Source organism: Stegostoma tigrinum, chromosome 9 (genome assembly GCF_030684315.1).
Source record: "Stegostoma tigrinum isolate sSteTig4 chromosome 9, sSteTig4.hap1, whole genome shotgun sequence".
NCBI lineage: Eukaryota > Metazoa > Chordata > Chondrichthyes > Orectolobiformes > Stegostomatidae > Stegostoma > Stegostoma tigrinum.
In genome coordinates this window covers 46658412-46685761 of record NC_081362.1, presented here as the reverse complement: position 1 = coordinate 46685761, position 27350 = coordinate 46658412, and the positions used below count along the sequence as shown (strand labels likewise).

At 40.7% G+C, this 27350-nt stretch overlaps 1 protein-coding gene across 13 annotated transcripts in view; it reads right to left on the bottom strand.

The window, feature by feature from the left end:
- LOC125454694 (girdin-like) overlaps positions 1-27350 on the bottom strand; it is a 322453-nt gene that overhangs the window by 100359 nt on the left and 194744 nt on the right. For all 13 annotated transcript variants that reach the window (XM_048535750.1, XM_048535754.1, XM_048535755.1 and 10 more), the window contains 2 exons: positions 19587-19748; positions 18319-18596 (listed from right to left, as the gene is read on the bottom strand). In XM_048535750.1, coding sequence (XP_048391707.1) covers positions 18319-18596; positions 19587-19748 — 440 coding nt within the window. The remainder of the gene's footprint in view (positions 1-18318; positions 18597-19586; positions 19749-27350) is intronic.

The window sequence follows — 27350 nt, the reverse complement described above, 5'->3', positions numbered from 1 at the left end:
GAGGTGAATGGAGAAAGGGCAGGATCTGTGAGATTGGGAGAAGAGGACAGTAAGGAACAGAAAGCATAGCTCAGAGGCAAGGGCACAGCCAAGAGGAGCAGAGAAATGGTGCCTGTGGGTGGAGTGGGATTGGAGGAAAAGAGCTGGGCTCAGGAATGATAGAAGAATTAATTAGTTGTTCAAAAATAGATGGGAACTAAGTCACTTCAATATTAAACTTTTGCTTGTTTCTTCCCTTACTTACCAGATACATTTCTCTTGCCTTTCCCTCCGAATCCACGCTCTTCCTTTCTCCAATTTATTATCTCTTCACTTATTGATCTTCCTAACAGCAAACACCTCCTTGTCTCCTCCTGCTTTTGTCCTAGCTCCTCTCATTTGTCAATCCATCCCCAGTCTCCTGCTCATTTAATCAATCATCGGCTATTGCTGTGCTTCTCATCTATTCTACTTAGATCTCCTTCCCTCTTCCCTCCTTTTCCATTATCATTTCTTATCCTCCAACCTTTATTTTACATCAGCCCCTAACTACTTGAAAGAGAGACACCAGAGGCACCGGTGAGGTTAAGATTAGAGGCCTCCATCTGAAGTAGATTTTATCGCTCTGTTAAATTTAGTTTAAAACATACAGTTTTAAGAATGACAATTTCAAGTGTCTGTACGAGTAGAGGGACTTGGCTGAAAGACGAACAGGACTGGCAGATAAATATCCCAGAATTTAGATGTTTCCAGTATGAGAGAAGGGGATATAAATGGGGTGGGGGAGGTGCATTAATAGTAAAGGAGTATGTCACAGATGTACTGAGGGAGAATACATCAGAGGATTCATGCAGCGAGGCAATATGGGTAGACCTCAGGAATAGGAAAGATGAAATCACAATGCTGAGGGTATACTACAGGCCTCCCAACAGTGAGCAGGAGGCAGAGGAGACAATTTGCAGACAGATTTTGAAAAGATGTAAAAACAGTAGGGTTGTGGTGCAGGGTGATTTTAACTTCCCTTATATTGACTGGGACTCACTGTGCTACGGACTTGGATGCTGTAGAATTTGTACGGACACAATGGGCAATCAGGATGGTTTCCTGAAACAGTATGTAAAAGCCCAACCAGAGAAGGGGTTATACTGGACCTAGTTTTAGGAAACGAGTCTTGCCAGGTAAGTGAAGTTTCATTAGGGGAGCATTTTGGGAGTAGTGACCAGAAAACCGTAAGTTTTAAGATACTCATGGATAGGGATAACTGCAGTCCTCAAGTGAAGGTGTTAAATAAAGGGAAGGCAAACTACAAAAATATTAGGCTGAAACTGGAGAATTTTGACTGGAGGCGGCTGTTTGAGGATAAATCCACAAGCATTTCAAATATTGCAAATGGGAATGTTTCAAATGGCAGCTGATAAGAGATCAGGAGCAACACACGCCTGCGAGAAAGAAGGACAGGTAGGGCAAATTACGTGAAGCGTGGATGGCCAGGGGTGTTATGACCTTGCTCAAAAAGAAAAAGGAAGCATATGTAGGTCCAGGAGGATGGGAACTAACAAAGCCCTTGAAGTATATAAAAAGCAGGAAAGAACATGAACGAGGAATCAGACACGCCAAAAGAAGTCATGAAATGTCATTAATAAACAATATTAAGGAGATTCCCAAGGCTTTTTATACATATATAAAAAAGCTAGAGGGAGACAGGGAAAGGGTTGGCCCACTCAAGGACAAAAGGACGGAATGTATGCGTGAAGCCAGAAGAGGTAGATGAGATCCTAAATGAATACATCGTGTCAGTATTCACTAAAGAGAAGGATTTGGTGGAGGATGATCTCAAGGAATGGAGTGCTGAATTTCTAAGCTAAGTTGCTCTTAAGAAGTGTGTAGAGTGCCTTAAAAGGTATTACGATAGATAAGTTCCCCGGTCCTAATGGGGTCAATCCCAGAATATCGGGGGAGGCAAGAGAACAAATCGCTGGAGCACTGACAGACATCTTTGTATCTTCTTTGGCCGCAGGCGATATCCCAGAGTACTGGAGAAAAGCCAATGCTGTCCTAATAACCCAGGAAATTACAGACCTGTCAGCTTCATGTCAGTAGTAGGGAATTTATTGGAAATGTTTCTCAGGGACAAGTTTTGAATGCATATAGAACCAAATGGATTTATTTCTGACAGAAGGAATCATTGTGAGCACAGTGGGACTGGGCCTCACAAACTCGACTCAGGTTTTTTGAGGAGGATGATTTATGAAGTAAAAATGGTTGCTGTCTACGATGAATTCAGTAAAACCTTTGACAAGGTCCCTGTTGGCAGGCTGGTGCAAAAGATGAGGTCACATAGTATCGGGGTGAGTTGGCATGATGGATAGAGAACTGGCTCAGTCATAACTGACAGACATCTTTGTATCCTCTTCAGCCACAGGAGTGGTCCTGATTATGTGCCACCTAAAATTTTCAGGTTCCCTAGTAAATCTGGTTCCAATCTGTATGGCATGTTATATAAACTACACAACTTGCAGCCAGCCCGCACGTACCCCACTATCCTCTTTGTACATGGAGGGCCACAGATGCAGTTGGTGAACAACTCGTTCAAGGGAATAAAGTACCAGAGGCTGAATACACTGGCATCTTTTGGCTATGCAGTTGTGGTGATTGAAGGCAGGGGCTCCTGCTGGCGAGGTCTTTTATTTGAAGGTGCTCTCAAAAACTTAATTGGTCAGGTAGAGATTGAAGATCAGGTGGAAGGGCTGCAGTGGGTCTCTGAGAAGTATGGTTTTATTAATCTAAATCAAGCTGCCATCAATGGCTGGTCATATGGAGGGTTTTTTTTGTCCCTCATGGGTTTGATTCACAAACCCAAAGTCTTCAAGGTTGCTATAGCTAGTATGCCAGTCACAGTTTCAATGGCCTTTGACACTGGGTGTTATATACATGTTCCAGGGAGTAATTCAACAGGGTTACAAAGCTGGTTCAGTGGCACTACATGTTGATCAACTACCCAATGAGCCCAACTGTTTGCTGATTCTGCATGGGGTTTTTGATGAAAATGTGCACTGTTTCCACACAAATTTCTTGGTATCACAACTAATCAGCTGCAAAACCACATCCGCTTCAGATTTATCCCAATGAAAGACACGGTATTTGCTGCCTTTAGTCTGGAGAATACTATGAAATAATGATGCTACACATCCTACAGGAACACCTCTGAGAAACCAACTGAACCACGACAAAAGATGTGCTTTTGGACAGTTGCTGATATTTGGCTTCTGGTGACTTGCTTGTTGTCAAACAAGATATTCCCCATGGCTCTGTCCCATAAATTGTCAGTCCTGACTACACCAGTTCAGCATTTTTTGTTTGCAACTCCTTTCTGAACAATGTGCGGATATTAGAGATTTCACTGACTTTGATTTAAAACTGTGATTTGATAAGACTGAAACCTAACATTGTTACTTCCGCCATTTACAATCCGACCCCACCACCCAAGACATTTTTCCATCCCCACCCCTGTCAGCTTTCCGGAGAGACCACTCTCTCCGTGACTCCCTTGTTTGCTCCACACTGCCCTCCAACCCCACCACACCCGGCACCTTCCCCTGCAACCGCAGGAAATGCTACACCTGTCCCCACACCTCCTCCCTCACACCCATCCCAGGCCCCAAGATGACATTCCACATTAAGCAGAGGTTCACCTGCACATCTGCCAATGTGGTATACTGCATCCACTGAACCCGGTGCGGCTTCCTCTACATTGGGGAAACCAAGCGGAGGCTTGGGGACCGCTTTGCAGAACACCTCCGCTCAGTTCGCAATAAACAACTGCACCTCCCAGTCGCAAACCATTTCCACTCCCCCTCCCATTCTCTAGATGACATGTCCATCATGGGCCTCCTGCACTGCCACAATGATGCCACCCGAAGGTTGCAGGAACAGCAACTCATATTCCGCCTGGGAACCCTGCAGCCATATGGTATCAATGTGGACTTCACCAGTTTCAAAATCTCCCCTTCCCCTACTGCATCCCAAAACCAGCCCAGTTCGTCCCCTCCCCCCAATGCACCACACAACCAGCCCAGCTCTTCCCCTCCACCCACTGCATCCCAAAACCAGTCCAACCTGTCTCTGCTTCCCTAACCTGTTCTTCCTCTCACCCATCCCTTCCTCCCACCCCAAGCCGCACCCCCAGCTACCTACTAACCTCATCCCACCTCCTTGACCTGTCCGTCTTCCCTGGACTGACCTATCCCCTCCCTACCTCCCCACCTACACTCTCTCCACCTATCTTCTTTACTCTCCATCTTCGGTCCGCCTCCCCCTCTCTCCCTATTTATTCCAGTTCCCTCTCCCCATCCCCCTCTCTGATGAAGGGTCTAGGCCCGAAACGTCAGCTTTTGTGCTCCTGAGATGCTGCTTGGCCTGCTGTGTTCATCCAGCCTCACATTTTATTATATTGTTACTTTGTTATAACTTATCTGTTAATGGCACAGTGTGGAATCAGCTAATTCACCTAAACTGTACACTGGCATTGATTTCAGCTTTTGTACATGCCTTAAAAACTGCACAATAGTGGGGAGAAAGAGAAACAATTAAAGCCAAATGATTACTCTTGGGTTCAAAAGACACATACAGACATGCTGCTGTGAATGTGAAGTACCATTTTGCAAAAATAAGAGCAAGCTTCAGTTGCTCCGATTAGCTGCCATATTTCTAAAATGCATCTACATCAGTACTTAATTTCCCACCATGTAGTAAAAGACTAAGTTTTAACCTCTCCAAGTACACCAACGAAGAAGTGTGTTTCAGGGCAGGAGCCAATACAACTTTGTTGAGCATTCAAAGTACATATTATTAAAAGAAAATTTTTTTACTGGATTCTTATTCTTTTATAATGAGTGCATGGCATTGTAACTCATTAAAACGAAAGTGGCGTGCTGACTCAGTGGTTAGCAGTGCTGCCTTACAGCACCAGGGGCCCGGGTTTGATTCCACCCTCGGGCAACTGTCTGTGTGGAGTGTGAACATTCTGTGTCTGCATGGGTGTCCTCCGGGTGCTCCAGTTTCCTCCCACAGTCCAAAGATGTGCAGGCTAGATGGATTGATCATGCTAAATTGCCCACAGTATTCAGGTGTTGTAGATTAAGTGGGATGCTGTATAGAACACAGAAATAGCAGAACGCTTAGGAGTATTGATAAACACAGGGATCTGGGTGTGCAGGTACATAAGGCAGTAAATAAGATCTATGGCATACTTGTCTTCAGTGGAAGGGGCACTGAGTACAAGGATAGGCAAATTATGCTGCAGCTTTATAGAATTTTGTTAGGCCACACTTGGAATATTGCATGCAGTTCTGGTCACCACACCACCACAAGGACATGGATGCTTTGGAGAGGGTACAGAATATATTTACCAGGTATTGGTAAATATTTGCCTGGTATGGGAGAATTTAGCTATGAAGACAGGTTAGATAGACTGGTGATAATGGGAACTGCAGATGCTGGAGAATCCAAGATAATAAAATGTGAGGCTGGATGAACACAGCAGGCCAAGCAGCATCTCAGGAGCACAAAAGCTGACGTTTCGGGCCTAGACCCTTCATCAGAGACCTCTCTGATGAAGGGTCTAGGCCCGAAACATCAGCTTTTGTGCTCCTGAGATGCTGCTTGGCCTGCTGTGTTCATCCAGGCTCACATTTTATTATCTTAGATAGACTGGGTTTGTTTTCATTGGAACATAGGAGTTTGACGGGCAATCCAATACAAATGCATAAGGTTGCAAATGGCATGGACAGAGTGGAAAGTATGAGGCTTTCTCCTAGGGTGGAGGGGTCAGTTACTAGGGGGTACTGATTCAAGGTGTGGGGAAGTAAGTTTAAAAGGAATGTGCAAGGCACATTTTTCACACAAAAGGTAGTGAGTGCCTGAAACGTTCTGCCAGAGGTGGTGGTGGAAGCAGGCACAATAACAGCATTCAAGAAGCACCTGGAAGAATACATGAATGGGAATGGAACTGAGCGATGAGTGCTGTAAGTGAAGACAGTTTTAGTATGGAAGGGCAAATTATGTCAGCATGAGCTTGGAGGGCCAAAAGGTCCTGTTTCTGTGCTGTACTGTTCGTTGCTCTTTTTGTTCTGTATTGGATGAAAATACAGCTTAAAAGATGGGAAATAGTATAGTTTTATATACTACTGAAATCTGCTGTTTTCTTCTTGTAAAAGTATTTAATTTGGTGAAGTATATGACCCGCTTATTTGACTACAAATCTAAACTGAAGATTAAACTAAATTGTTAAAAAATTTAAACATCCTATTAATCATTAATATTAGGAACAAAAAAACAGAAGTTGCTGGAAAGGCTTAGTAGGTCTATGTGGATGGGCAGTAGTGGGAGATGATATAGATTCTACTGAACAAAAAGTTGAATCCATTTGGGTGGAAATTAAGAACAGCAGGGAGGAGATGTCACTGAAAGATGTGGTCTATAGGCCACCAAATAATGACATTGTGGTGGGGCGGGCAATAAACACAGAAATGGCCAATGCATGTAAAAATGGTACAGATATTATCATGGGGATATTAATCTACATATCGATTGGTCAAACCAGGTTGGTCATGGCAGCCTTGAGGAGGGGTTCATAGAATGTATCCGCGACAATTTCCTCGAACAATATGTAATGGAACCTATGAGGGAGCAAGCTATCCTAGATCCTGTCCTGTGTAATGAGACAGGAATAATTAATGATCTCACAGGGATGCTCTCGGAAGGAGCGATCACAGTATGGTTGAATTTAAAATACAGACGGAGCATGAGAAGGTTAAATCCAGTATCAATGTCCTGTGTTTAAACAAAGGAGACTATGATAGGTAAAATGGGAGCAAAAACTTTACGGTGGGTCAATTGAGGAACAGTGGAGGACCTTCAAAACGATTCTTCACAGTGCTCAGCAGAAGTATATTCCAGTGATAAGGAAAAACTGTATAAAAAGAGATAGTCAGCTATGGATGTCTAAGGAAATAAAGGAAAGCACCAGATTAAAAAAAAATATACATACAAAAAAAGCAAAGATCAGTGGGAAACTAGTAGACTGGGGAATCTTTAAAGGCCAACAGAAAGCCACAAAAAAAGTTATAAAGAAAAGTAAGATAGATAATGAGAGTAAACTAGCTCAGAATATAAGAACAGGCAGTAAACGTTTCTATAAATATGTAAATGGTAAGAGTAGCAAAGGTAAACATTGATTCTTTAGAGGATGAGAAGACCAATTTCATAACCGGGAATAAGAAAATAGCCGAGGCATTAAACAGTTATTTTGTGTCAGTCCTCACAGTGGAAGACACAAATAACATGCCGAAAACTGATAGCAAGAAGATTACAGCAGGTGAGGACCTAGAAACTATTATCACTGAGGCAGTGCTGGGCAAGTTAATGGGGCTAAAGGGAGACAAGTCTCCTGGCCCTGATGAAATGTATACCAGGGTACTAAAAGAGGTGATGGGGAGGAACAGCAAATGCACTAGTAATTATTTACCGAAATTCACTGGATGCTGGGGTGGTTCCCGCAGATTGGAAAACGGCCAATGTTGACGCCACTGTTTAAAAAATGAAGTAGACCAAAATCAGATAACTATAGGCCAGTTAGCTTAACTTCGGTAGTGAGGAAAATACTTGAGCCTATCATTAAGGAAGAAATAGCAAGACAACTGGATATAAATTGTACCCTTGGGAACACCCAGCATGGGGTCATGAAGGGTAGGTCATGTTTAACTAATTTGGTGGAATTCTTTGAGGACATTGTCCACCATGCAAGCAATGGGGAACTTGTGGATGTTGTATAAAAACAGGCAGCAAAACTTCCTATAAATATGTAAATTGTAAAAGAGTGGCGAAGGAACACATTGGTCCTTTAGTGGGTGAGAAGACCAATTTCATAACTGGGAATGAGGAAGTAGCCGAGGCATTAAACAGTTATTTTGTGTCGGTCTTCACAGTGGAAGACACAAATAACATGCCGAAAATTCCAGAAGGCATTTGACAAGGCGCCACACCAAAGGTAGCTAAATAAGATAAAGTTATGCGGTATTACTGGTAATGTATTAGCATTGTCACAGGATTGGTTGACTAGTAGAAAGCAAAGAGTAGGGGTAAAATGGGTGTTTTTCTGGTTGGCAGTCAGTGGCTAGTGGTGTGCCTCAGGGATCAGTGTTGGGACTGCAAGTGTTTACAATTTACATAGATGATTTGGAGTTGGGGACTAAGTGTGTTGTGTCAAAATTTGCATATGGCACTAGTATGAGTGGTACAGCAAAGTGTAGAGAAGACACAAAGTTTATAGAGGGATATAGATAGTCTAATTGAGTGGGCAAAGTTCTGGCAGATGGAGTACAATGTTGGTAAGTGTGAGCTCATCCATTTTGGTAGAAGTAACAGCAAAATGGACTATGTTTTAAATGGTAAAAAAAATTTCAGCAAGCTGCTGTGCAGAGGGACTTGGGTGTTCTTGTAGATGAATAGCTAAAAGTAGGATTGCAGGTGCTAAAGGTAATTAAAAAGGCAAATGGAATTTTTCCTGTCATTGCCAGAAGCACGGAGTTTAAAAACAGGGAGGCTATGCTGCAGCTGTATAGGGTCCAGGTGAGGCCGCACCTGGAGCACTGTGCGCAGTTTTGGTCTCCGTACTTGAGAAGGGATATACTAGCACTGGAGGGGATAAGGAGGAGATTCACTCGGTTGTTTCCAGAATTGACAGGATTGGATTATGAGGACAGACTGCATAGGCTGGGATTATACTCATTGGGATTCAGAAGAATGAGGGAAGATCTTACAGGAACATAAAAAGATTATGAAGGGAATAGATAAGTTCGAGGCAGGGAGGCTGTTTCCACTAGCAGGTGAAACCAGGACCAGGGGCATAGTCTGAAAATAAAGGGAAGCAGATGTAGGACTGAGGTCAGGAGGAACTTCTTCACCCAAAGGGGTGTAAATCTGTGGAACTCCCTGCCCAGTGAAGCGGTTGAAACTACCCTCGCTGAATGTGTTTAAGGCAAGGCTAGATAAACTTTTGAACAGTAAAGGAATTAAAGGATATGGTATGCCGGTGGGTAAGTGGAGCTCAGTCTCAAAAAGGTCAGCCATGATTTTACTGAATGGCGGGGCAGGCTCAAGGGGCTGCATGGTTCTTATGTTTTTATGTCTGGCAGCAGCTGTGGAGAAAGAAATCAGAGTTAATGTTTTGTGTCCGGTGACCCTTCCACAGAACTGAAATATTAAGTCAGAAACAAAGCAAATACATGAATACTGGAGGCTGCAGTTGCTATCCAATTACTGCCTTCACCATGTCTATATAGATGCTTTCCTCTGAGTGAATAAAGAATTTTTAATAGAAAATGTTGAATTAAAGTGTGACAATTAGTAATCAACTGTGCAGATGCAAGATTTTCAGTAAAATAAATGGAGGGGTGATGACAGTAGAAATCAGTGAATATGGCTCATTAATTAAGGGAGACAATAATGAACTGCATGTAGAATATCAAATTACAATAATATCAAACTGGATTATGTTCTGGCATTTAATTCAATTACCCTTCAGCTGCAAAGCTTCACACTTTTGGAATTTATCTGTAGCTGGTTCTCTCTTTCAAAGTGCAACTGGTTTTAAAAAAAGACAATGTAGGCACAAAAGAAAATAACGTTTTAGTAATCTAAACGGCTTTTAGTTGCATAACAGGCAGGCCACTCAAACACAAATACACTGCATGTATTTCAACCAACAGATGTGCTTCAAAGTCTAATGAATGTGTCCGTAGTCATGTCAAGGGAAGGCATGTCAATGTCATTGCCTAACATCAGTCCAGGAGCTTTGGTACAGTCTATCAGCCGCTTGTGTTGGTCATGATCAGGATCATCCCCTTGTGAGCGAGGGAGCGAATCGGGATAGTGCTTGATGAACAGGGAATCATTGGAGTCTGGTACATAATTAACGAGGTGGGTTTCAGACAATATTGCATAGCATGAAACAGTTACTTGTTTAACGTCCTTAAGGTGATGCTGGAAATTGTGCAAGCCTAAGCTATTCTCTCTTGGTTCCCTCAAAACAAATTTTGCTCTAATGATGAATCGGGACCAGAATCCACAGAGATAAAACACTGGGACAACTGGAGGAAAATTCAGAGAATGGGCTACCAAACTAGAAAAATCCATAGCAATAATATACAGCCTGGGACAACTGTTAGGAACCGAGTAGGAATTGAAAAAGATTCATAAAGAATTACAGAACGCAAAGAAAGAAATAGCAGAGTTACAACAGAAAAGTGCAGAGCAGGACCAAAGGAATCAGGCAAATCTACTACACATGGGGCAATTTCAAACCCAATGTGAGAAGGCTACCAAGACGTCCAGTGCACAGTATCGGCTAAAGAGGCTAACAGTGAAGTAAGCTGGTTAAAAAGTTTTTAAAAAGTGCAGATCTACTAGCAGCAGTAAGAGTAATGCACCAATCTAACAAGGAAAAGAAACAGGCAGCCGCAGACCACATTAAGTGGCTGCAGGAGATTGAGAAGTTAAAGTCCCAACTCCCAATCCACGACAGAATAATATGTGCTTATGGGAATATAATAAGGGAAGAACAGGAGGTAGATTGGGATGGGCTCAGGGAAGATGTGCAGCAAAACACTATGTGCACGGAGCATTGGGTACGCCATGACCCTTAGAAGCGGAATCAGCCCCTTCAGCACTTCCAAAGACATTCATGCTGTAACAAACCCAATTACCACTGAAAGACTGGTTGGGGGATGCTGCAGACAGCCCAGGTGTAACATACACTACCCCATTTAGATTAGATTAAATTACCTAGTGTGGAAACAGGCCCTTTGGCCCAACAAGTCCACTGCCCGTTGGAACATCCCACCCAGACCCATCCCTCCATAACCCTCACATCCCTGAACAGTATGGGCAATTTAGCATGGCCAATCCACCTAGCCTGCACAGCTTTGGGCTGTGGGAGGAAACCGGAGCACCCGGAGGAAACCCACGCAGAGAGGGGAGAATGTGCAAACTCCACACAGACAGTTACCTGAGGCTGGAATCGAACCCAGGCCCCTGGCGCTGTGAGGGTGCAGTGCCAATCACTGAGCCACCACGCCGCCCCTACAGTAGCACAATTAGCAGAAGTCACTAAAAAGATCCCAGATTTTGAGCCATCGGCAGACCTATATTTATTCTTCAATAGGATCAAACAATAAAAGGTTTTACATGAGCTAGACGAGAGAGGAGGTAAAACTCATTGTAATGTGTTTGAGCCAGTCAGTACAGTTTGCAGTCCCAGCGAGTCTAAATGTAGGGGAAGGCACTGTAAATGATATGAAAGAGGCAATCCAAACAGCAATTGGGTACAATATAGGACACCCCACAGACGGACTTAACAAATGTAGGCAAAAGAAGGCAGAACACCTGACTGCCTTTGTAGGTTGTTTTTGGGTACATTTTGCAGGAGTCTATGGAGACTTAGACAAATGTCAATTATTTGAGACTGACCCAGGTAACTGGGCTACGACTTCAGTTTCACACGCCACTGAACAGCATAGGAAGGCATGTGAAAACTTCAATCCCGCGGTCATATGAAGATACTCTTAATGTTCATACCATCATTTGAAACAGAGACAATACACAAAAAAAGGAGTATTGTTGTTATCCTAGCAACATCTCACCAAAGTTCATCTCACAGAATGCTTTATTTGAAATCCTATCTTCACGGGGCCAGTATGTTGAACATTATTGTCATTTTAAAACTCTTCACTGAAATGTACTGAAGAGTTGGAGCTGGGGAAAACACTAGTATTTTAAAAACATTATCTGACACAGTCTCTCTCTGTGCAGAAACCACAAAAGGAATCAGCTGACTTTGCAATATTCATTTTGTGGAAATATAATGAGTATCCCATAATACATTTGCTTCTACTTAAAAAAAATCTCATGTGGAAGCTTCCCAGAAATAAATGACGTGAGTACAGCAAGTAAATTAGGAAATCTTGAAGAGATATCCAGTGACAATCTTCTTGATGTCAGGAACAAAATGTCCTAGCTTCCAACTAAATATTGAAAGATGAGACAAGAACCTCGCCAGGATGGTGAGAAGTCTATTTACATGAATTATCAGTCATTAAAAGGCTCATAAATACTCAATCTCACCTCATTAAAACACCAATTCTCATTTGCCCACCTATCAGGTAGAAAGGAGGTGCCCAAAAATTCCCAATACTCCAGTCACAACAGTTACCCTGCTACTCCAAAATGGCACTTGCTTGTCCAGACCTTTATCTTGGACAGCGACATCAACATGTCAGCGCAACTCCCTGGGCAGAAGCCACACGCAACATCCATGCACGCATGTTCCAACTCCCTCCACTTCTACCCCTTCCCTCACCTCCACCACTTCCCCAAAAAGCTATCTGACACATACCAGCCTCACTATGATTGTGACATCTCCACTTCACTTACAGCATGGTTTGACACCTCAACATTGCACTTTGGAGAACTCCAGTATCATCCATTTCAATGCTACTACAATGATGCTATTCATGCAGGGATGAATCCAGCCCATGGTTTGGAGGAGTTTGCACCTCAGGGTTCCTTACTTGCTCTAAAAGTGCTCACATTAGGGTGGCATGGTGGGTCAGTGGTTAGCACTGCACCAGGGACCAAAATTCAATTCCAGTCTCAGGCGACTGTCTGTGTGGAGTTTGCACATTCTCCCGGTGTCTGCGTGGGTTTCCTCCGGTTTCTCCCCACAGTCCAAAGATGTGCAGGTTAGGTGGATTGGCCATGCTAAACTGCTCATACTGTTCAGAGATGTGTAGATTAGGCCGGTTACAAGGGGATGGGTCTGAGTGGGATGCTTTGAGGTTTGCTGTGGACTTGTTGGGCCGAAGGGCATGTTTCCACAATGTAGGGATTCTATGATTTATTTTGTGCCTATTTTGACACTCATAGCATCCCTGCCTTGCTCTGTATATTTGAGCTCTGCCCCACTAGCACATGCTAACAGGCACACTGTATTTCTATTTTGATTTAGCTTTTAGCAGAGATACAAAGCAACCAGTTTGTCATAGTTATCAGCAGTCGAGGGGGTTAGCATGTTGCCATATAGCACCATGTTACATCAATCTCACACTTGCACCATGGCAGCATTTGCATCAAATACACTGCATGTACTTCAACCCATGGACATGTCTCGAAGTCTAAGGAATGTGGTCCTCGGTCATGTCAAGGGAAGGTAAGTCAAAGTCATTGTCCAACATCAGTCCAGGGGCTTGCGTACAGTACATCAGCCGCTTGGGTTGGTCATGATCGGGATCCTCCCCCGGAGTGCATGAGGGAGAGAATCACTGGAGTGTGGTATGTAATTAACGAGGTGCGTTTCAGACAATATTGCAAGAGAAGTCACTTGGTCTCATGGAGGATCTCCCCATTCCTGAAACTCGACAAAACTGACATTTCGCTGATGTCTAACTAGATTCAGCTTAAAGAGTCTGTATTTCCCAATAGCTTTGGTATGACATGACCATGATCAAACAAACTTGTGACAAGCGTAACAATGAGAAAACATCTTCTCTCAATCATACATCAGAATGTTGCTTGGTTATGGCACTTTTTCCTGATTATGTCTCGAAACAAATCTAAAATTTGATTCTGTGTGGAAGTCAGATTCTTAGCTGAACTAAAATAGGAGGTGTGCTTTCACAGAAACAGAAAGAAAGCTAGACACTCGTCATCAGGACAGTGTTATGATCCAGCTGATGGTATGACCAGACAAGTCAGATCTCAGAATGATTAGATTTTCAATTTTAATTAATGTGGTGGTCATTACTTGAAACTTAGTCACAGACCTCTTATCACACCTCACTCCAAAGAAGCAAGAAAATTTATCTTTTAAACTGCATTTTGATTTTCCCTCAGAGCAAATTCTTCATAACATTATTTCGGTGATGCATTAACATTAATTATATCCTCACATTAAACACAGAAAGTACTTTATGAGAATCATATTTTACTTAATTCAATTTTAAATCACAAAATTTAGTTTCCTTCACATGTGCTCCTAATCAAGCACCAGCTATTACATTGTCTTTTCCATACAAAGGAATAATTTTCGTATTATATGGTTGGACAAAGTTCTTGTTCAGAAATTTCTCTAAAATCTTTAAAAGAATTGTGGTCTATATAAATACCAGTGTCTTTACAGTTGTTATGAAATATATTTAAGGCTGTCAACATAAGACTCTGTGTCTCTTTCTTAGCCATTAAACATTTCTGTTGACAATCATTCCCTTTCCTTAAGAAACCAAAATACTTTTGATCCTTCTTTTGTCATCTTTTAGTAAAACACCATCCACACCAATGTGAACACCCAGTCTGAATAGCTTCTTACAATTCGGTACTGCTAAAACTAGTGGATGTGTCACCAGAGCTTCCAGGTTGTCAAAGGCACTTTTGACGGTTTTGTGTCCATTGAAATTATTTGCCTTTCTTTAACTAATTTGTTGAAGTAGCTACCATAGTGTTGAGGTTCAGAACACGCTTGTGATAAAATTCACTCATGCTAATATATCACAAATATCAATGCATTAGGTCTGACAAAATCCAAAGTAACCTGTTGCTTTTGCTTCTTTATGTGTAACTTGGGCTGTCCAACAGTGGGGTGCAAATAAGATCGATTTTCATTGGCAAACTGACTTTTAGCTACATTTATAAACAAATTGGCTCTTTGTAACTGATCAAATAGGTTAGTCAGTTTGCTGATGCATTTTTCATTTCAAACAACATGCTGCTGCAATAATGAAAGCCCGTTCAGTATTATGAAAGATAAAATTTCTTTGCCAGTGTTAGTCAATAAAATTTGATAATCTTTTCAGCAAGTCAATTATGGGTTGAATCATGCATGCCCAATTTTTTCAACACACTCTGCTTATCTTGGAGTAAGGCGAGAGTCCAGTTTTGTTACTGCGCTGACTTCATGCTAATCAAATGAGAATCTTTGATGATAGGTGTGACAATGACTCAATTAAATAATGTTTCATCATTCTTCCCTACCTTGAACAGATTTCTCTGGAATGAATTTGTGAGGATGTTGTTTGATAGCTAACACATCCCCTACATTAACACCGTGAACACCAAAGACTTTTTCAAGATCTATTCGTGCAAATTGATTTAGGAATCAATGATAGCCTTTATAACTCACTTTAAAAATTTGCTACAGATAATATATAATGTTAACATGTTAAGTATCTTGGCACAATCTGATTTCTGGAGAATCAACTTTTGGAGTTCTAATTTCTAGTTCATTCTCCAATTTTTTCTACATTTTCACTTCACTCTACATTTCTTTTACTACTATAGATATATCTTTCTCCCGATTATCCTCATTTTCACAATATCTCTTTAGCATATTAACATAACACACTCACTGATGTTTCCAAAAACTCACTACATAATTTAAATAATTGAGTTGTTTTCGATTTCATAAAATCCAGTGAACTTTGCATTTAATGGTTCCGCGAGACAGATGACAACATTAAGACCCTGCCTCCAGCAACAAAATTTTGAAGTTCATTTTGAAGTTTTTAATCTGTTATAGTTTTCATTGTTGAGCGTTCTTCAGATGGTGTTTGGCAATTCATATTTTAGTTAGTATCTCTGAAATTTGAAACATAGGCTGGAAGCATAATTGCTGAGTTTTATCAAATTTTCTTTAATCTGCTTCAGTGTCCATTTATCACTTCAGAAGGGCCAAATGTTATGGACACACGAGGAGCATCGCTAATGGCAAACAGTAACAAGGGAATTCCCTTATCACAATAATAAGCGTTTAGTTTGACAATGAGCTTTATGTCTTCAAAGTCTGATGCCGTACTACCAGTGCACCTTGAGATTGTGGGTGATAATTGCAAGATGAAAGCTGCTTTATTTCCAAACCAGTTATTGTTTCTTCAAAAATTTCAGAGATAAAATTTGAATCTTGATTTAGTTATATTTCTTTGGGAAGTCCACACCTTTATAAAAGTTGCAGTAAGTTTTCTAAAGATATTGCTTCTGGAAACCACATAGATACATCCATTATTGTTAAAAGATGCCAATTCCCTTTCCTGGATTTAGTCTGGGTTCTACACAATCTATTAAAGCTCTCAAATGATTACTGAAAACTGGTATTGGGTTTAAAGGAGCAAAGCGACCTACTACTGCAATTTCATGTGCAACTTGTAAAATTTCCTTATGATATTCAGATAAAAATCATCATCTGTTGGACCACTGATCATTTTGATTTGGTCTGTACTTCCTCATTAATATTTTTTCTTTTGAGTAATAACAGTCTGGTATTGGTTCTGATTCAATCTCTGAGCAGGCTGTTTTAATAGCACACTTTTAATTTGGGATTTTTTTAGTTGCATTATCACTTTTCCTTCATCAACTTTACATAAAAAACTTTGAAAATTCTGTCTGTTAACCAAATTTCCAAGTGACCTCCCTTCCAAGAGGACTCAAAGACTCCTCTTCTTCCTGCCTAAGTTTATGGGTCTAAGGTCTAGTCACAACATAATCAGGAAACAATCCAGGAAGTCTTCAAATAGCTTTTTTAAACCTCTATTGATTAATCCACCACCCTTGGCGAAGCCAACATTTTTGAACCAGTTATTTTCCAAGATAAAATCAATCCATTCTGCTAATACTTGTTTCACCATTCCAACTACAACTTCTTCATTTACTAAGTCACTCTTAAATTTAACTCCGCATGATGGAATTGGTTTATGACTTCCATATAGATCTTCAATTAATATTTTCTCCTTCATTAACTCTTTCGGAAGACAAGACAAACATAATCATTAGCAAGCATTAGTAATTGACTAGTTCCAGTATTTTACAATATCTTTGCTGATTCACCTCCTTGAGGTGCTGCAGCAGATTTTACCTCTCCTTTTGAGATAAAAAATTCAGAATCTCCAGCTGTTTTATTCTCTTTATCACGGAGGAAAACTTTTCTTGACTGTCCTGAGTCATCTTTTCTTCTTGGCATATTCAAAGAAAATGTTCTCATTTCACTACCACTGCAGTTTTAATACTTTTTTCCATTCTTAATGTTTCCTTTTCTGGAGATTTCTTACACATTCCTACTCATGTAACCCATTTAACTGTCTCCCATTTAACTTCCAGTATGTAAATTGGCTTTAGCATGTCCAAATCTTATTACAATAAAAGCATTTTTTCACATCACTTTTTGGTTCTATCCTTCATTTGCTTCTGACTCCAGTGAGGTCTCCTTCAAAACTGTAATGGCTTTCTATCTCTAGGTTTTCAAAACTAAATATTATTCCACAATTATTCAGAACTAAAAGCAAGATTATGACCTTCACTATTTGTCCCATCTATCATAAACCATTATAGTGAAAACAAGGAACAAAAACAAATCATCTGTGAAGGAAAAAACAGAGTTAATGCTTCAGGTCTGGTGACCCTTCCTCAGAACTGATTTCCATTGTGAAAACAATCTACCTTAACAATCCATGGGGTCTAAACTCTCCTACACATATTTGATTAGGTCACAGTTCTGGAAGAAATGTCTAATGTAGTTATTTTCCTTTTAAAACCCTTCACAAAAATAACATCCATACACCAATATCATAACATCCAAACTTTAAAACTGTATACAAAATCACATATCTCTGATCACAATAGTCATCTAAAAGACACAGCAGTTGCCTGATCACACTTCTGAAAATCAAATAATGTGGAAATATAGTAAAGAGGCAACATGTGAATTTCTCACATAAATAATTGAATCAAATTTTAAATCAGGTAGGTCTATTTTATCAGTTGGAATTAAAGCCACTAAAATACATTATGCTAAAACTGAAGGAACAAATTGAGGCAACTTGTATTAAATGAAAATTAAACTCCCATCAAAACTCAAGGAAGCTTTCACAACAGTGTCAAACTTCCTGAAAGATTTGCACAGGGCTGTCACTGCCACAGTTTCCAATTATCAACTTCAAAGTAAAAATCAGCAAACTGATAATAATTTAAACTAGTTTCCTTTAAACAAAGCAGCCAACAATGAAGGTTGCTGCTAATGCTCAAAGTAAAGGAACAGATGCTGCTATTCAGAATATAAATGGGTTTACATGTATATGTAAGAAGGATTTATTTGACCAAACAATCTGCATGACAGTGGAATCTTTTAAATGTCAATATTGCTCAATGGTTCTGTTTTTGAACTTTTCACAACATGACACATTTATCATATACCCTTGAAGTTTAAATAAGTGAAAACATTTTTGATAATCAAGCATCACATACCTGTCCTCAAGTTCTTTATGATCAACTTCTAAATTTTTATGAGCAAATTTCAAACTTCCATGTTTGTTGATGAGGGACTCATATTCTGTGGCCTGATGCTCATGTAATTTAGCTAGTTTCTCGTGATCCTTGATGAGTGAATCATACTGTAATTTCAACTCCTCTTTTTCCTTTATCAATGATTCATTTTCATTCTCCAATGACAACTGCTGATTCTGAAGCTGAGAGTTCTGAGTCATCAAGGATGCACTTTGAGAACTAAGAGTAGAATGTTCCACCTGTCAAGGAAAAATGAATTAATGTTAACTTTAAACACTTTAATAACCATTAGACTCCTTTAGGTAAATCCAGGACAGCTGTTTCCATGACTAAATTAAGCACCATTACAGTCCTCACCTAAATACACAAACTCCTTTTACCCACATTGTTATAAAACAAATACAAAATACGCAATTAGTGTAAAAGTCATCCTTCCAGCCTCTAAACTTGCAAATGAATACTCCCACATGAAATCACATGGTATCTGCTGAAAATGTTTAGGAGATGGGCTTATTCACTTTAACAGTTATATTGGATTGTTTCAGTTCGAGTAATGGAATTTAAGGCACAGTCAAAAAGCAAAAACAAAATTAGTAAAGGTATCACAATGTGTGTTATTGTGGACACTGTATTCTTTAGAATTTGCACTTTAACTGATTTGAAAATTGACCTGACAAGTTGGTTTTATGCTAATGAGTTTATAGAAAAACAGCTGCATAACATAAATCAAGAAACTTCAAGTAACAAGAGGCAAATCATGTTGTTTTGCTCTTTCATGCTGCAAAAGTTGTAAATCTGTTGATGTGATTCATGTTTATGCAAAATAGAAAAATATACCAGATTGCTGTTTATTCTAAATAATTGGCATCTATGATGTTGTGAAACGGACTTTAGAAAATATTTTTACAATTGTAAATGCTTCTCTTCTGAAATTGTGTTCCATTGAGTTATGACAGAATGCTGGCAAATGTTTTGTGCTGTTTCTTATGCCAAACCGCTTTGATTTAGCCCAATTTCCATTAAGGAAAGCACTGATTCAAAAAATATTGTTAGCATACAGATCATGATTTTTACCGAATATTTTAGAAATCTCTTGCAGATGAGAAGTATTGCTTATTGTAACTTAATTGAAAAGCCATTCTTGCTTTTGAATCAAGAAAAGTATTCTATTTCAGTAAATGTTACGCCAATTGTGAAATTAAAAAAGCACCAGTATCACAAATTCTAACCTGGAGCTTGGCATTCTGTGTTTGCAAGGTGGTATTGTGCTCCTGTAAAGATGTTGTCTGTCGCTGAAGTGCAAGAATTTGAGCTTGCAAGTTGTTATTTTGGGCTTCTAGCTGTTTCAGCTGAGTTTTCAAGGCTTGTTTCTCAGCTTGAAGAGTCGCATTCTATGAGACAGTAAAAGGGAAAGGAGAACAGAAAATGTCAAAACAGGTGCTATAATTAACAGTAAGTATAACTGTAATGAAACAGAACTCCACTTCCATCATTCTACTTGTCAAAACCCAGCACATATTTTAAGGAAATAATTTTAGGTTATAGATTTTTTCATACTTTTATTTAAAAATGTATAAGTTAATAACACTACCCAAAAAATATCTAACAATATTTTTGGGTACCAAGCATCAAATTATTCCTTGTGGCTGATCCTCTATTAATTATTTGGACAGGAAGAGCACTAAGTGCATTCTTACTGATGCAACACAACTAGATAACACCCTTTATGGATCCACATACCTCCCAGCAATCCATGCATTGTTGCTTAAATATTCTACATCTTTCTCCATACTACCTCATGAGCCTCATTCAGAAGTTGTCATATAATAAAGCAGTCCATGTCTATGTCCATATACGAAAGGACATAGAAACATAGGAGTAGGAGGCCATTCCAGCCTGCTCCACCATTCATGATCACGGCAGATCATCCTACACAGTACCCAGTTCCTACTTTCTCCCAATACCTTTTGGCCCCTTTAGCCCCAAAAACTATACCCAAATTCTTCTTGAAAAGATGCAATGTTTTTTCTCCTCAAGCACCTTCTATGACAGTAAAGTCTGCAGACTTATCACTGTCTGGAAAAAGAAATTTCCCTTCATCTCGGTTCTGAATGGCTTATCCTATACCCTTTGACTGTGATTCCTAGTTCTGGACTCCAGTTTGCGGGAAGCATGTTCCCAGTATTTGCTGTGCCTATTCCTGTTAGAATTTTACAGGTTTCTGAGACTCCTCCCTCACTCTTCTAAACTCCAGTGAATATAGTCCTAACTGATCCACAATACATCAGTCCTACCATCCCAGGGCTCAATCTGGTAAATCTTCATTACACTCTCTCTGTAGCTAGGGCATCCTTCCTCAGACAGAGGCAAAAAACTGCATACAATGCTCTAGGTGTGGCTTCACCAAGGTCCTGTACAACTGCAGTAAGACATCCCTGCGCCTGTAATTGAATCCTCTCATTATGAAGGCCAACATATAATTTTCCTTCTTCATTACCTGCATGCTTACTTTCAGCAACTTCATACAACCTTTCAATTAACAACATTCTACTTCATTTGACCTGCATTTGCCCACTCACTCAACTAGTGCAAAACAGTGGAACATCTCAACATCCTCCTCACAGTACACCTCTCACCCAGCTTTGTATCATCTGCAAATCTGGAGATAGTACATTTAGTTCCCTCGTCTAAATCATTCAATGTGTGTTGTGAATTGCTGACGTCAAGCAGTATACCGCTAGTTATTGGCTGCTCCTCGAAAAGGCCTGTTTACTCCTAAACTGAGATAACAATGTGTTGAGCTGGATGAACACAACAGGCCAAGCAGCATCAGAGGAACAGTAAAGCTGATGTTTGGGGCCTTCAGAAAATTTTCTGAAGAAGGGTCTAGGCCCGAAACATCAGCTTTACTGCCCCTCCGATGCTACTTGGCCTGTGTTCATCCAGCTCTACACCTTGTTATCTCAGATTCTCCAGCATCTGCAGTTCCTACTATCTCTTACTCCTAAACTTTTGTTCCCTGTCTGCCAACCAGTTTTCTATTCATATCAGCACATAACCCCCAAACCCACACCCTTCAATTTTACACGCGAATTCCTTAAGGTGGACCTTAATTAAAAGCCTATTAGAACCCTCTCTAATTTTTCAGTTTTGTTATAAACATCATTTTTTGTTTGGAACTGTAAACCATCAGCTGACAACTGAGGGTGACCTTTGGACTGTGAATGACACCTTGTTTAAAACTAAAACAAATGGATATTTGCTTCTGGAGCCGGCTTGGAAGTTAATTGCAAGTTGATTCTTGAACAAAGAACACTCTAGACATTTTGATTTAGTACATGCATTATACTCAAACAAATGGAAGATACTGCACGTTATCTGAGGCATTATAAGGAGGCAACCAGTCTACCAAAAAGAGAAATCAAAGTTTAATGGAGGTTCAATTGCTCCCTAGTTATCTTCTCATTATCAATTTAGTGAACGGTCAGAGAACAAATCTCAGTTATAAGGATTATAACTACCTTTGAACCGACAGGAAGTAATTTGCATGCATGTGCGTTTTCTGAAACTAAGCAATCTCATGAGCCTGTGGTGTTCTGGATGATGGTGTCTGCTTAAGTGAACTGACCAGTTACATCTCATTTATATTTCTTTTGATTTATCCCTTAGCTACGACTATCTTGTGGCAGCGAGTGTGAGAATCAAAGATTAGGTGTAAATCATAGACATTAATTAGATCACATTGTTGGTTAAATTAGTTTTGATAAAGTCATTTTTAACACAATGAGCATGAGCAGCTTGCAGTGCATTTGCTTTCTAATATAGGCAACTAAATGTCAGGTACATTGTTATTCAATAAGAGGTAAAGAGAAGTACTGTAAGGCTGAACCAAATTTATTGTGATGGTATTACTCTTTTAATACATTTTATGTAACTACTTAGCCACTGGTGTCTATCTAATTAACTTTACATTTCTTCTTGGCCCCTTTTCGCACTGTAGGGATTCTATAACTCTATAAAGCTGCTATATTTATTAAATTATTAATTCTTTTGTATCAGCTGTGAACTTGGTATCTGTTATCTAGATTACTCAGGTGCTCTGATACTAGTTATTCAAAAAGTCTGACTAGAAACCATTGGGATCAACTTTGAGGATCATTAAATGTTCACATTTTATTGTGTTGCAAATACAGGAAGATGGAGGCTTATTTGCTTTGGCTGGCTATCTTCATATTGAAACGTACCCGTAAGTCCAAGTAAATCACACTCACTGACTCACCTTTATCAACTCTACTATTACATCCTCTCAAAATTCCAAAATGTTTATCAAGCATGTCCTTTTGTAAATCCATGATGGCTCTATCTGAGCCTGTCATTGTTTTACAGATGCTCTGTTTTTTGAATACACTCATGGGATATGGGCAACGTTGGCTCAGCAAACAATTATTGCCCAGTTCCCAGTTGTCCTTGAGAAGGTGGTGGAGAGCTACCTTCTTGGACTGCTGCAGTTCATGTGCTATAACGAGACCTACAACTCTGTCAGGGAGGAATTTCCCATATTTCCACACTGAATATATGGTAATATATTTCCAAGTCAGGACGGCGAGGGTTTTGGAGGGTAACATGCAGGTGGTGGTGTTCTCATGTATCTGCTGTCCTTGTTCTTCAAGATGGAAGCAGCTGTGGGTTTGGAAGGTGCTGTTCAAGGATCTTCAGCAAATTTCCTGTAGGTAGTGCAGATTACTTGTACTGAGCGTCAGTGGTGCAGGTAGTGGAGGTTTATGGATGTGGTGCCAATCAAGCAAGCTGCCGTGTTCTGGATGGTGTGAAGCTTTTTGAATATTGTTTGAGCTGCACTCATCCAGGCAAGTGGAGACTTTTCCTTCACACTCATGCCTTGTGCATTATAGATGGTGCAGAGGAGTTGGGAAATTGCTGCTTTACTCCTAACCTCTGACCTGCTTTTATAGGCACTCTATTTATATGGTGTGTCCAGTGGAGTTTCTGGTCAGTGGTAATGCCCAGGATACTGGCAATGGAGGATTCAGTGATGGTAATACTATTAAATAATATTGGGCTGTGGTTAGATTATCTCTTATTGGAGATTGTTATTGCCTGGCAGTTGTGTGGCACAAATGTTACTTCCATTTTTCAATCCAAGCATGTATATTATTTAGGTCTTGTTTCATTTGAACATGGACAGCTTAAGCATCCGAGGAGCTGTTAATGGTGGAGACATTGTGCAATCATTGGCCAACGTTCCTACTTCTGACCTTGTGGTGGAGGGAATGCTTTTTTAAAAAAATATAATGTTTTTAGCATTTTCCTCATTATTGATGTCAAACTGGTCTATAATTCTGTTCTCTCCCTACTTCTCTTTCTTAAATAGTGGAGTTACATTATCAGATTTCCAATCCGTTGCAACTGTTCCAGAGCGTATAGAAATTTGAAAGGTGATCATCAAATGCATCCACTATTTCCGGGGCCATTTCATTAAATATTCTGTAATATAAATCATCAGGCCCTGGGATATTTCTTTTTCAGCCTTCATCCATCAGCTTTCCCTACAACATTGAGCTGTTATTATGTATTTCTTTAATTTCCTCCCTCTCACTTAGATGCTGTGCTCCCCAACATTTTATTGATGTTATTTGTGTTCTTTCCTCAAGACAGAATCAAATTATGTATTTAAATTGTCTGCCATCTCTTTGTTCTCCATTATAACTGCTCTTGTTTCTGACTATAATGGACCTACATTTGTCTTCACTAATCTTTTTCGCTTCCCATCATTATACAAATTTTTGCAATTATTTTATAAGTCTGCCACGAGTTCCCCACCCCCCAACCAATCCCTTTATCCTCCTTTGTTGAAATCTAAACTGTTCCCAATCTTGAGGTCTATTGCTTTTATGGCGTCAATTTATTTCCCCATCTTTAGATGCAACACTAATGCTAATTTCCCTTATTAGCCTTGGTCAGGCCATCTTTCCTGTTTGTTTTTGTGCCAAGCCAGAAGGAATAACTGTTGCAGTTCCTTCAACACTCCTTAAATGTTTGCCATTGCCCATCTGCTATCATCCCTTTTAGCAATGCTCCCCAATTTATCAAACCCAGCTTGCGCCTCATATCTTCATAGTTTACTTTTACCTATTTTTGCAACTCTTCAATATGTAACCCTATGTTACTCTCGTCTTAATGAAAAATTCAATCATGTTATGGTCTTTCCCCAGCACAGACAGAATGTCAATTACTCGTTTCTCACTATACATCACCCAAGTCAAGGATGGCTGTATTCTATTTGGTTCCTCAATATATTCCTCCAGAAAATCATCCCATTCACACTGTAGGAATTCCTCCTCTTCTGTATTGCTATTAATTTGGTTTGTCTAAGCCACATGCAGGTTAAAGTCAACCATAATTATTGTTGTACCTTTCTTGCTTGTGCCACTAATTTCCCATTTAATGCCTTCTCTAACATTAACACAGGTTGGGAGTATATACAATCAGGCTTGGGTTGGTCAGTGGCAATCAACATTCATACCACGGTTTGACCATCTTGAAGATCTGTTCTGAGAACTGTTCTGAGGAAGGGTCACCAGACCCGAAACATTGACTCTGATTTTTTTTCTTCACAAATGCTGTCAAACCTGCTGAGCTTTTCCAGCAATTTCTGTTTTTGTGTCTTTCCTTACCACCCTATTTGTGCATTAGTACTTGAGCCAACGCTTGTGTTATCAGAACTCATATAAATGATGTATCAGAGATCACACACCACCCCACCAACCTCCGGATACAACGCATCATCCTCCGACACTTCCGCCATCTACAATCCGACCCCACCACCCAAGACATTTTTCCATCCCCACCCTTGTCTGCCTTCCGGAGAGACCACTCTCTCCGTGACTCCCTTGTTCACTCCACACTGCCCTCCAAACCCACCACACCCGGCACCTTCCCCTGCAACCGCAAGAAGTGCTACACATGCCCCCACACCTCCTCTCTCACCCCCATCCCAGGTCCCAAGATGACTTTCCACATTAAGCAGAGGTTCACCTGCACATTTGCCAATGTGGTATACTGTATCCGTTGTACTCGGTGTGGCTTCCCCTACATTGGGGAAACCAAGCGGAGGCCTCGGGACCGCTTTGCAGAACACCTCCACTCGGTTCGCAATAAACAACTGCACCTCCCAGTCGCAAACCATTTTAACTCCCCCTCCCATTCTTCAGACGACATGTCCATCATGGGCCTCCTGCAGTGCCACAAGGATGCCACCCGAAGGTTGCAGGAACAGCAACTCATATTCCGTTTGGGAACCCTGCAGCCCAATGGTATCAATGTGGACTTCACAAGCTTCAAAATCTGCCCTTCCCCCACCGCATCCCAAAACCATCCCAGTTTTTCCCCTCCCCCCACTGCACCACACAACCAGCCCAGCTCTTCCCCTCCCCCCACTGCATCCCAAAACCAGCCCAGCCTGTCTCTGCCTCCCTAACCTGTTCTTCCTCTCACCCATCCCTTCCTCCCACCTCAAGCCGCACCTCCATTTCCTCCCTAACCTCATCCCACCTCCTTGACCTGTCCGTCTTCCCTGGACTGACATATCCCCTCCCTACTTCCCCACCTATACTCTCCTCTCCACCTATCTGCTTTTCTCTCCATCTTCAATCCGCATCCCCCTCTCTCCCTACTTATTCCAGAACCCTCTCTGATGAAGGGTTTAGGCCCGATACGTCAGCTTTTGTGCTCCTGAGATGCTGCTTGGCCTGCTGTGTTCATCCAGCTCCACACTTTGTTATCTCGTATAAATGATGTATTCTTTTGTGCAGACACACAAATGGACTGTTGTTCAGTACGAATCAGTTTGGGGGAAACTGGGAGAGAATCTTTCTGTACAGCACACAAAACCAATCGAACACCTCACCCACTGCAATGTGCCAGTTGCCTGCATAACCAAACAGCCATGTCAAAAAGTTACTTGGGGGCTAGCCCTCAGTCCAGTTAAACAGGGGACAGTGTTAGTCAAGGAATTCTGTACTGTCAGTCACTGGTGCAGTCCACCCACATTTACAGGCGTGATCACATCTGCCTTCCTTAAGGACAGTCTTCTCTTCAAATGTGGGCAGTGGTCAGTCCTTTACAGGCATCATAAGCAGTCAGGAGAATCACATATTGCCAATCAGGGAGACATAAAGGCAGTGGTCATTCTTGCTTACAGGCTGTTCACTGAAGTCAGCCAAAGGTCTGGGTAAAATGTAGGTTAAAGAAATGGCTTCAGGAGGGTTTCTTTAGTTAACTCAAATGGAGAGGTTGAGCAAAGCTGACACTCAGCTGGACATACTCAAATCCCCTTTAGCTAATGAGTCCATACACCTTAATCAGTGAAGTGCATGCATGTTGGATGAGCTTAGAACAAGCTTGGCTGGGGGCAGGCAGAGGAAGGGACACGGACCACATAAAATAGGAACAGGAGCAAGTCAGTTGGTCCCTCAAGCCTGCTCCACCATTCAAAAGAATCATGGCCGATCCAATATATGACTTTTTTTGATTTTCTTGCCCTCTCCCCTACAACCTTTTATTAAGAATCTACTTATCACAGCCAAAATTATACACAAGGATCCTCCTCCCATAGCTCTCAGTGACAAGGAGTTCCAAAGACACTTAACCCTCTATGAAAAGAAATTCCTCCTCATCTCAGTCTGAAATTGGCACCACTATGTTCTGAGACTGTGCTCCCTGGTCTTAGACTCTCCTCCTCTCAGTGTTTACCCTGTCAAGCTTATTAATAATTCAATATGTTTTAATGAAATCATCTCTCATTCTTGTTAACTCCAATGAGTACAGTCCCAACCTTTTCAACCTTCTGATCATAAGACAATCCCTCCATATTAGGGATCAATCTAGTGAGCTTTCTCTGAACTTCCTCCAATGAAGTGATATCACTCCTGAAATAAGGGGGTCAACCTCAGTACTCAAGATGTGGTCTCAGCAGT